Below are 11,668 nucleotides of genomic sequence, written 5' to 3' on the forward strand. Positions count from 1 at the left end.
TTTACTCTGTTAATTACAGCCTGTTTTAAACTGTGTTTTCAAATATCTTGTTTTGTCTCTTTTTCTTGTGTCCAGATTTGGATACAGCTGTTGTGGTACCAAAAGATGAAGAGTTAATGCACAAAGGAGAAGATCTGACTGCAACCTGCAATGCTCTGTCCTCCCGCTCAACATCTACTGTCTGGTACAAGGTATGAACCTTTAAAACACAACACTGAGTTTACAGCTGCTTCCTTTGATCAGAGTGAAAAAGAAAGAAACAGAAGTAAGTAAACATCACTGCTGTTCTAGTTCTCCTTGAAGGGAAGATACATTTCTGCGACTGTTCCAGTCTATTTAATAGATGAGATGATGTTTCTGTAGTAGCCACAGTGGATTGACCAGCTATCATAGCCTTTTGTATGTTTGTGCACCTTTTCTGTGGATATGTATAGGATGGGAAGGTGGTGGGTCGAGGGAACACGTTCCACCTGCAGAATGCCACCTATGAAAGAAGTGGGGTGTATAAATGTGAGGTGACGGTCCCCTCCCTGCCTAACCTGAAAACCAACGGTTTTGTTAAAATCATCGTCCAAGGTTAGTAATCCACTGCACCGCTTGAACAACTTCCCATCACTTTTACTTGCAAGGAAATCTTTTTTCTTTTTTTTTCCAATTTCATGTATATATATATAATGTATGTATGTATGTATTAGGGGTGCAACGATACTCGTATCGATACTGAACCGTTCGATACAGTGCTTTCGGTTCGGTGCGCATATGTATCGAACAATACAAAATTTTTAATTTATTTTATCAACTTTTCTTCTGACGATGCTGTCTGTGTTGAGCGCTCAGTGGATCTGCGCTCGACAGTGCAGCCTAGGCGGAGTAGTCGAACGCAGATTCACTGAGACAGAAGTTAAGCTCTCCTTGCAAATTGGCAAATTGAACCTCCCCTACCCTCATTCAGATCTGGCGTTTGGAACTATTTTGGTTTTCATGTGACGTATGACCCTGAAGGTAAGCGCATCATGGACAAAAGTAAAACAGTATGTTGGATGTGCCACGCAATGCTCAATTACATTGGTGGGAACTACTGCGTTAGCGCAGTTAGCTCATTAACGTGTTGACACCGTCCAGCCCCACACACGGGGCGATCCACGGTAGCTCGTTAAGGGAGATTTGCTGTGTTGTGGCGTTAACGTCATTTCAACGAGATTAACGCTGACAGCACTAGTGGGAACACGACGAATATGACTGCACATTTACTCCGACATCATCCTAGTGCAAAGACAAGTGGAAGCAGATAAAACAACAAGCATGCATGCTACAAACTTTACCCGAGTCATTTAGACAGCCGTTAGCACACGATTCTCCTTATGGGGACCTGATATGTTTAATATGCTGTTGAGAATATAGCCCAGAAGTAGCGTATAGTATAGCTTTTATTTTGGAAAGAGACATTTCTCTGTAATAAACTCTCTTTTCCAAAGATGAGTGATTTCTCCATCAGATAGATTTATTTTTTTTATTACTTTGTTGTTTCAGCAACATTAAATTTAAAAACTGTACTTTTGAGTTAAAACATATATTTAGAATTTTAATAAATGACAAATTAAAAAGGCATGAACATTTTTTTTGTATCGAAAAAATATTGAACCGTGACACCAAAGATTCCAACCGAACCGAGAATTTTGTACATATATATATATATATATATATATATATGTATATGTGTGTGTGTGTGTATATGTATGTATATGTGTGTGTATATGTATGTATATGTGTATATAGAGGGAGAGAGAGAGAGAGAGAGAGAGAGAGTTATGTAGACACCCTACAATAATACAGAGAAAACAACAACAATCACACAACCTTGGCAGTGACATTGATGACATTGGGAAGGAGTAACCTTTTTAATATTTGGTATAACCAGGCTCACAGAGGGGCTTCCCAGAAGCTTAAGGCTATTGCAGCTTAACTAAGGGTGGGTTCAGTGTCACCTGATCCAGCCTTAACTATACACTAACTAACTATCTATAGGAAAGTTTGAAGCCTAATCTTAAAAGTAGAGAAGGGTGTCTGTCTCCTGATTTCGAACTGGAGGCTGGTCCCACAGAAAGGCCTGAGAGCTGAAGGCTCTGCCTCCCATTCTACTTTTAAATATCCTGGTGACCACAAGTAAGCCTGCAGTCCAAGAGCAAAGTGCTTTATTGGGGTGATATCGTACTATTAGGTCTTCAAGATAACAGTTTGTGTGAAATCTTTGTACACACTGCCCGTCGCTGCTACTGGTTGGATGGTTTAGTGCGGTCCACAGATTGGGTCCCAGTGGAGAGCCAAGAAAATAATGAAACGTGACTAAAAAGAAGAAAATAAATAAATAATAACGACAAACCAATGGGAAATAAATAATATTAGAGTGAAATTAGGTGAGGTTGGAAAATTGTAATAAAGATAAATCAAAGTAACTTAGTTTCTCTGAGAAGACATGTTTGGTTGAGGGCGTCTTTCACACTTGGTTGGCACCATGCTAGTGTTAGAGAACGTCTACTGACAGATGAAGTGCTTGTACTGAGGGCTGTTGACATCCAGCTGAAGTCACAAGACTGGCTTATGCAAGACTTCCTGTGCTTTTTTTCTTCTTTTCTTTAGATGGTGGTTTGGTCCACTCAAAAAAAGTTATAATTTCCCCCCATTTAACCAACTTGCTGCTATTCATGGGCCTTGACTGTGTCACACTCATAATTTCCACCATCCTGCAACTGCATGAATTGACTCAAAGGTTCAGTTTTAAGGTTTTTGAAAAGAGTGTACAAAATACTACTGTAGTTATTTAGCAATTGTTTCTTAGTATTTTGTGCAGTTATATATTGCAGTAATAATGGATGATTACTGTTGGTAACTGGTAACTGTTAGTCAGTCAGCCCGTAGTTGAAAGCAGAACTAAAGCGAGTGAAAATCAACTTAATTAGTAAACTATTCACTTTACAAACTGTGACCTCTTGGGTGACAATTGTGCAACTTCAACTTCACCATCCCTGCAACCTCGTAATGTGGATGTTGTTGGTTTCTAAAACAGGAGTGTTATCTCCGTGCCTGAGAATCAAGACATATGTGGACTTCACAGCACAACAGTGAGCTTTTACACACCATTTGTAAAATACTCGAGAAATGACCCCGAGGAGCTCCATTCTAGATTGCAAATGTGCAAATCACTCAGACAACACATTAAAGTTTTTCCCCATTTGTTTGGGTAGAGCAGATAATTATGCGGAGAATTCACAGCAGTCATGTGTTCTGCCTTTGGCATGCTCTAGTCAGACACCACCCTGCGCTGAAAAGTATTTTCAGCGTGCAGAATGCATCGAGCTTTCTGTGTTCTGTGTCCTGCATCTGTTGGATTTGAGAAAAGAGCGCTTTGGGCAATTTCAGACTTGATTTGCATTCTTCAGAGTTCACATATCAAGTCATGTCAATTTTATTCATATAATGCATTTTATAACTATTAGTTGACCCCAAGTGTTTTCTAGGTCTCCAAAAAAAGAACAATTTCAGAATGAGTCAAAAATAAAAATAAATATATACATAATAATAATAATAATATTAATAATAATAATACATTTTATTTATAGGCGCCTTTAAGACCCTCAAGGTCTCCTTACAATAACACAAGAACAATAGCAGCAATAAAATATAATAAACATGGCAAAATAAAATTTAGACAAAGGGTTAAAAAAAACCCACAAACTCTAATAGTAGTGGAAAAACTGTTGAAATTGAAGAGCGACAAATGTTTGACTTTTAGAGCTGACGTACAAGCGTCATTGATTGCACAGGTTGTTACATGGGCTGGCACACTACTCTAGAGTCTGGGAGCAATAACAGCAAAGCCCTTTAGTTTCTCAGGTGATAATGTACCACTGAGAGAAGTTATTGAGAGGAGGACCTATGTGACCTGGAGGGAAAAAATGAATTGTGAAAACAGCATTAGATATGTGGACATGTTTTTGTTGCACTCTCTTTATTGGTCATGAATTGCTCCCTCTGTTTTTACATCCCTCAAGCTGATTTGCCCTGAAAACTAATTACAGTAAATGTCAGCCAAGTGATGGGATTTGTGGTGATTCTTAGAACTTAAACTAGAAAGACTTCATTAAGGCTGTGAGAGTTTGACCGTGTTGTCACTGACATGTAATGATCTTCATTTCTTTATGTGTGCTTCTAGGTGGTCCTGAACTGGTGGGTTCGGAGGAGGAGGTCCAGCTAGATGAAGTGGAAGGCAGGGTGGTGAACCTGAGCTGTGAGGCTCTGGGCAATCCACTGCCAAGCATCTCCTGGAACATCACTGGCAGCCAGGTACTTAGTCTGCCTCACAGCGCAAACTTACTTCACAGTGGGAGATGATATTTATCCCACAATGTTCATGTTCAGTCGAAGCTAGCTCGATTTGTTGTGATTGTTTACGTGTCACGATGATGCTAGCATTTATTAAAGTATTCTCAAACAGCTTTAGTCCAGCTTTAGTTAGTGTGTTTGTGTCTCTCCACAGAGCTGGCATGAAGTGGATAAAAAAACACATAAGCACATGACTCACAGCGTGGTATCGGTCAAAGTCACCTCGGACATCACCGCTGAGTGCAACGTTTCCAGTGACAGGGGCTCTGGCGTCAAGATTTTCAAAATCAAAGCCAGTAAGAGCCTCTCTCTCACTTACACCAGAACACTATAACTATGACTTCATTTACATATATGTTTTCTCAATGCTAACCTTTGCTTCAACATGCTAGTTTGGAAACTCTCGGTGCTAAAGAGTTTTCTTTCATCTTTTAGCTCGTTTAATTCCAGCTTGCATTCCCATCTGACAGGACTGTTACACACAGTACCACAACTCTTGCACAATATTTGGCTCCTGGCTAATTAAGGGAGTTAAAAAGTACAGCTATGAAGAGGACAGAATTTTCTGACCTCTTCCCGGCAGCATCAGTGCTGAAACTTAAAACTTATTTTGCTTTTCAAGTCTAAATGAATGAACATCATTAGCTTGCCCTGGTTCTAACATTAAATCTTCAAATACATTTTCCATTTACTTACTAGCCGCCTGCTCTGTAATAACTGTGCAAAAGGAAAGATTGGAAACATGGTTTTTCCAGAAAACATTTCTTTTCCTAAATCTAATCAGAAGTCATTTGCTCAGTATTCATAATGCTGATTCCTTTTATCCGTGCAGTTGGAGAAATGAAACGTTTTGTAGAGGCACTGCTGGTGTGTTGATTATGCTTTGTGAATTCACATGTGGAGAAAGCCCTCAAACATCTTCTTCCTACTTTTTCTTAATCATTAGTAACGTCCCAGTGCACAACGTAAGTGTCTGATTTCCTTCGCATTGCTCATTGAAAATACACGACTTTCAAAAACAGGCTGGACTTTCAACATGAATATTATTAATAAAAAACAACAAAATAAGCAATATAGAGAAAATGTGGTACAAATATATGTGGTGATGTTTGCGTGCATACATGTCTGCAAAGAAGAGTCTCAGGGTACCGTGAGATGATATAAAACAAGCAGATGACTTTTCAGTATTAAATAGATTAAATGCATTTTTCAGGGTATGCACTTTGAGGACACACCAAAAAATTGATTGTCACATTTTAACCAAACATCACTACTTTTCATGCACTATAATTGTAACTCAGCGTGGGTCTTTCTTATTTGATGAACTTATTGCAGCCCCCAAATCATTCAAGGTTTGGTGAACTTTCCCTCCTCCTCAGCTCAAGAAGCCCGGGCCTAACATGTCTTCAGTTTGTTTGGGTTTTTTTTCAGAAGACCCGTTAGGCCACAATGCATTCATGAGGTGAAGCTATTAACTCCTCCATCCATAAAAAAATCAAAAAAACACCTGCTTTAAATTTGACCAATCTCATCTTTAAAGTCATTCCTTGGGCAGAGCTTCCCAAATCCCTTCCTTCCCTCTTTAAAATCTCTCTCTGGAAGTTAAGTTTGAAGGACAAAGTTACAGGGACTCGAGTAGGTGATGACTGAAAATGGCTTAGAGTGGTGCACACCACTTGCTCATGTGGTTTCCTCGTATAATCTTACCCTTAGCAATTAATTCATATTGCAAATGAATGTGCTGAGCACGCTCCTGGTCATGCTCCTGACTGAAGGCTTGTACTAATCTGCTCCAGAGCAGGTTAGTTCTAGATTAGGGATAAACAAAGTCAGACTTCTATGTACAGATAGCAAAAGGGTTTAAAATTTTACAGTAGCATCTAAAGTCTCTGTCTGTGTCTCCTTCTGTAAGAAATATAGATGCAGCTCTATTCCTTGACAGAATAAAGCTTTCTTTTGTTTTATTGTCCGGTCCACCTCGACGGTCTCTGTGATAGTAAAATGTGTACTTGCGGATGTTACGTGACATTTGTGACACGGATGTCACACAAAGGCTTTATGATGACACCTCGTATCAGACTTAATTTGAATGAATGTCAGTGGTAATGATTGTTAAGAGGTTTAGACCATAGAAAATACATCACACCTTAATTTATCACATAAATACAGTGATTCTTACCTAATTTGGCCTTTCAGAAAATTACACGTCTCCCTATGTTTACTGATAAAAAGGTTCTCATGGATTCTTGGATATCATGGATATTTTCAAACATATCTTTGAAAAACCAAAGTATTTCTTTCTTTCTTTTTTTAACATCTCTAAGTCTTGTGATTGCTTGAAGGCTGCTGCATTAAACCTCAGATTTAGATCGAAGTAAAAGTAAAAAAAAAGCAGATTCAGTTGAATAAGACGAACGCCTGCAGCTACCAAACTGAACTCAATAATTGGTAGCTATGTTTTAAACAATATCTGAAACTTTCCCTTGTTCCAGCTAATAAACTGACCTTTGTTTAAATGATCAAATATCTAACAAGTGAAAAATCCCTGCTCCTGTCCAAGGAGGAGACGCAAATCCCTCGGGGTTTGTGTCGAGAAGGGCATCTGGCGTAAAAGTCTTCTAAATCAAATATGTGGAGCTACCCGCTGTGGCAACCCCTTGTGAATAAGGGCGCATGTGAAAGTAGCTTTTTGAACATCTTTGAGTGACTTGTTATTGATTCTTTGAAAAGTGCTTTGCATGCTTCAGAAACTTGTGTTACACAGTGCAAGTAGATTTTTATAATAAATGAAAAGAATCCAGTTGAGTGTCTGTGTGCTCTGCGGATGTTGGTAGACATGAACAGCTACCCGCTCTAAGTTTTGTTCTACTTGTTCACAGTTCCCAGGGTCACCACAACTGCTCCCTTCACTCCTGGTAAGATTATTGCCCTTCAGTCTCTTCTTGTTAAAGACGCCTATTTTTCTTTCGTTCAGTTTCTATCAACTTGTCTCAGTTTTCACGCTTTTGACTTAAGTTTTGTGTGTGACAGTGAAGGGTTGGATGAGTCCATACATTATTTATCAATCCTTTTCAGGGACTCGATACGAGTCCTGTCTTTGGTTCGCTGGCAGATCTTTGGAATGGCCTGTGGGCACATTAAATATTCTGTTTGATATAGACTAAAAAATTGTAACACCAGCAAATTCAAGCACAGCAGAAGCTAGAATGGTACGTAGACCAAACACTCTGCCCTGGTACAAATACTATTTATTTATACCAGAATTTTTAAAACAAATAAAATAATTTATTAAACACTAAAAACAGACACTGTCTCACTTTTACTGACTTTTCCAGACACCCCTCTTGTTTTACAGCAGATTTTTACATACCTGGAAAATTTGCACTTATTTGTGGCGAGGGGCATTAAAGTAATTTTCTGACTTTATCTGAGCAGTCACTGTTAAATCTTCATCAGCCCTATGGGCCATACAAAGGAACCAAAACAACAGTAAAAAACCCAGTGTGTGCTCCATTTAGGGTAGAGTGCTCATAGGAAGTAAATTCTTGTTTACTTTTATTTACTGCGTTATCGGGAGCTGTAGTTATCTCACAGGGAGATTGGCTGGACTCAAAATACTGCAGTTATGTGTATTTTTAGAGTGAATTAACACTATGCACCGTGTTTGGTGTGCTTCTCAATTTTTATATGGATTCAGGACACTCGTGGATATTTCAGTGGATGAAATGCAAAAAAATATCATGACCTTTGAATTCTGACTGTGAAGTGTGAAGTGTGTCCACAGGTATAAAAACACCTGAAGAAGCCCTCAAAACTAACTTCTTAGTAGTTCTCCCTTACATTGGATGGCTTTGGATGCATCTTTCTCTAGGAAAGCAGAATAGAAAGATAATAGTATCACTTTATTCTAATCCTTCTGCCCATGTCACCTCTCTGTCCATGTCTTTGCACGCTGAGTGTCTCATTCACATTGTTTGTGTAAAATTATGTTTCAGTGCCAAAGGTTATATAGCCTCTCATCCCACACACCTATGCAAAGGTTAAGAATTCTATTAAAGAGGCTATTAAGCCACTTGGTTAAATTTGTAGTTTTTACGTTGTCGTAGATGTTGTTGTTGTTGTTGTTGTTGTCGTTGTTGTCGTTGTTGTTTGGAGATGAACGTGACACAAAGAGCTGTCATCTTTATTGCATAGAGTATATATTCAGAAGGCTTAGAGCAGTGCAGTCGAGGGAATTTATACAAACTACAAAATTTATTTGAGATTTAAACTGAGAAATTTGGAGTTAGATTTGGGAACACATGACTGTGGAAGCGTTTAATTGCTTTTTATTTAATTAAAAGAACAGAAAATGCAGATCAGTTTATAACCACCTGGCCTTGTTGCTAGTTTTGTAGTCATAGAAGACCCGGACAATACAATGAACTGACACAGAGAGACTACACAGATATACCAGTGGCTGTATGACATGTAGCAAAAGGTTTTTTAAAGACTTTTGATTAAAATGAAAGGATGTAAACTTTTGTATTACATATTTATGCATCAGATAACGATTGTTGCTTTTGTGAGTTACAAATACACTAAAATTAATGAGTAACAGGGCTGTGGGATGCCAGTGATAGCATGGTGCCTCTGTTTCTGATGCCTTCAGTGCCCACTGATTGGACTATGTCTGCCTTCACTTTTATTTCAGCTACTAAACCGGTATAGTTTTATCACTGCATCACTATTCCATTGACAGGATTGGTCACAGACAGACCAGCATATAAACACCCCCAAAAGTACTTAAAACAACATTTGTGATAGTTACCTCTACAGGAGGTGTCTAAGATATTTTTTGATGATGGCATGCAACCAGGCAAGTCTTATGAGGTGGGATGCTATTTCGGACTTGAAATGACATATTGAGTCAAAATACAATATTACCCTGGGAGAATTTGTTTTTCCTTTAAAATATTTGTATTATTTCCCACCAGTCTATTACTTCTTACAAATGCTGTTCCAGCAGACTATGACGTGATAATACAGCTCCTCTACATTCTGGATGGATAATGCAATTCAAAGGAAGTCAATTATTAGGGCTACGGGTCACAGATGCTGAGCAAAATAAATGATGATTATAAATGAATGAATAAAGGATTTTTCATACAGTCCTGCTGCACTGCAGCGTCCACTGCCAGTTAAATGATAGAGACAATATAATAGACATAATTTCACAGTCGGTTAATTATTTCTTACGCGTAAAGAGAAGAACTTTGTTAAATAAACTACTTTGTAGCAGAGCAGCAAGTAATGCAGTATGTAAATACACGCCGTTATACTTCCTTATAGTTACAGGGTTTTGCAAGAGATAAGTTAAAGAGAAGAATAGTCGAAAACGCTGCCATTGCAATAATGTTTACACTTTAAGTCCCTGGTAGAGCTTTAAAATTCACAACACCACACATGTCTTTCTGTTTCATATTCATGTTGTTAAAGTCTAAGCTGAACAAGCTCCTCCGGCGACTGCAGTGATGTTATGAAACAGGCACGAAAGCACTGAGTGATTTAAAGTAAACCATGTATCTTCAGTGAAGTGGGATTGCTATGTGCAGGTTGAACCAGTAAACAGAAACGTTATTGATAAAGTTAACTAGGTTAACCTGATTAACCTTTTAGATTAACCTATGATTGGTGCGTCCTCTGTCTGTGTTTTTGTGACGCAGAGGGCAGTGGGGTGATCATTGTAGTGATCATAGTGTGTCTGCTGCTGCTGGCCTTCCTTGGCAGTGTAATCTACTTCCTGCACAAGAAGGGAAAAATCCCCTGTGGACGCTCTGGCAAGCAGGAGATGTAAGTATTGTCTCTACTCATTCTGCTTAAAGGTGACCGATTGTGCTCATTCTTACACTTAAACTTTCTAACTTGCTGCCCATGGCAAACAAAATGTAAGGTGGAGCTTCTGTGCTCACGGGCATCACATGTCCCTGATATTAGTATATTAGCAACGTCTGCATCATAGAGATAAAAGAGTTGAAAAAACAGGCTGAAACAGGCTATCTAGAGCAGTCTGAAGCCTCCAGCTACTCTGTAAGGGCCAGATTTACTAAATAGGCCCTAAAGAGCGTTGACAGGTGTGGCTAGTTTTCTGGGTGATTTATAAAAGTTGTGCTGCTTTCTAACACCCAGGCGCAGTCAGTTTGTTTCTTTATCAATATAAAGCACAAAACATGCTTTTTCTGTGTTTAATATTAACTCAATTGGGAGTAAATTGCACATCGTAGATGTTTGTAAATGAGTTTGTGCACTTTATTTAAATATTTTTCTCCCTATATTTTGCATCTTGAAAAAGGAACTGACAGAGATACATTTGCGACAGGGTCACGCAATCGCGCTGCCAACAATATTTTTTACGCCTGCACCCAGTTTGCACTGTTGCAACGTGTTAGTAAATCTGGGCCTAAGATGTGTACACTATATATTTTTTATTATATATTTTTGGGTTTACACTCTCGCCATTTATCTAGCCATCCATCCATTTTTTCTTCCAAATGATTAAGTAACACTGTGATTTTGGCTCTCTAAAACACATGCATGCGAGGTTAATCAGCGATTCTGAATTGGCTGTAAAGTGAAGTGCTTCAAGTGTAAAAAAAAGGTCGATTTGTAGTCTAAGTTACTTTGAGTCGTGTGTAAGATTAGTATGGTCTATAAAAGAAGGAAAAACTGAATTACTGAGTCTATGAAACCAGAGGTAAACTGTCTAAATTGGAATTTACCAAGCCCAGCACTGACGCCTGGGCCTTTAGCCATGTCATTCATGTCCCAACATCTCTTTCTGTCGTCAGCACCAAAGAGAAGACCACCAAAGATGAGATTGTTGTGGAGATGAAGACCAACACAAAGAACGAGGAAGCCGTCCTCCTAAAGGCTGTCAACGGAGACAAAAAGGGCCCTAATGACCAGGTAACTATTGTTGTGGATGAACAGTCACAATTTACGCTCAACTTCTATGTATAGCCAGTAAATTTGTGTGAACCATGACTGCAGTTTTCATTTCATCAAACACCAACAACAATTTTTGTAGTGACAGCATTTTTAAAACTGCCATCAAATGCGTTTATTCTGTGAAGATTTAACTCAACTGCCAAGGCTGTGAAAGTTGAAAATTGTCTATATTGTGGTTAGTTTCACATGTTTGGTAGCTGTTCAGTTAAACTTAAATGTTTGATCCAAGTTAGACATTTGTGCCGTCGCATTCTGGGTAACATTCAAGGATGCACTGAATGTGTGATAAATATAGAATAAC

The 11,668-nt window shown here is 38.6% G+C and overlaps 1 protein-coding gene across 3 annotated transcripts in view; it reads left to right on the plus strand.

Moving 5' to 3' along the window:
* The window catches only part of mcama (melanoma cell adhesion molecule a), a 55,027-nt gene that overhangs the window by 38,459 nt on the left and 4,900 nt on the right, over positions 1-11,668 (plus strand). For 2 of the 3 annotated variants that reach the window (XM_085174641.1, XM_085174643.1), the window contains exons 9-15: positions 76-191; positions 435-576; positions 4,211-4,341; positions 4,535-4,676; positions 7,260-7,295; positions 10,086-10,212; positions 11,208-11,325. In XM_085174641.1, coding sequence (XP_085030767.1) covers positions 76-191; positions 435-576; positions 4,211-4,341; positions 4,535-4,676; positions 7,260-7,295; positions 10,086-10,212; positions 11,208-11,325 — 812 coding nt within the window. The remainder of the gene's footprint in view (positions 1-75; positions 192-434; positions 577-4,210; positions 4,342-4,534; positions 4,677-7,259; positions 7,296-10,085; positions 10,213-11,207; positions 11,326-11,668) is intronic. The other variant, XM_085174642.1, reaches the window with a different exon arrangement.

Source organism: Neolamprologus multifasciatus, chromosome 10 (assembly GCF_963576455.1).
Source record: "Neolamprologus multifasciatus chromosome 10, fNeoMul1.2, whole genome shotgun sequence".
Taxonomy (NCBI): Eukaryota; Metazoa; Chordata; class Actinopteri; order Cichliformes; family Cichlidae; genus Neolamprologus; species Neolamprologus multifasciatus.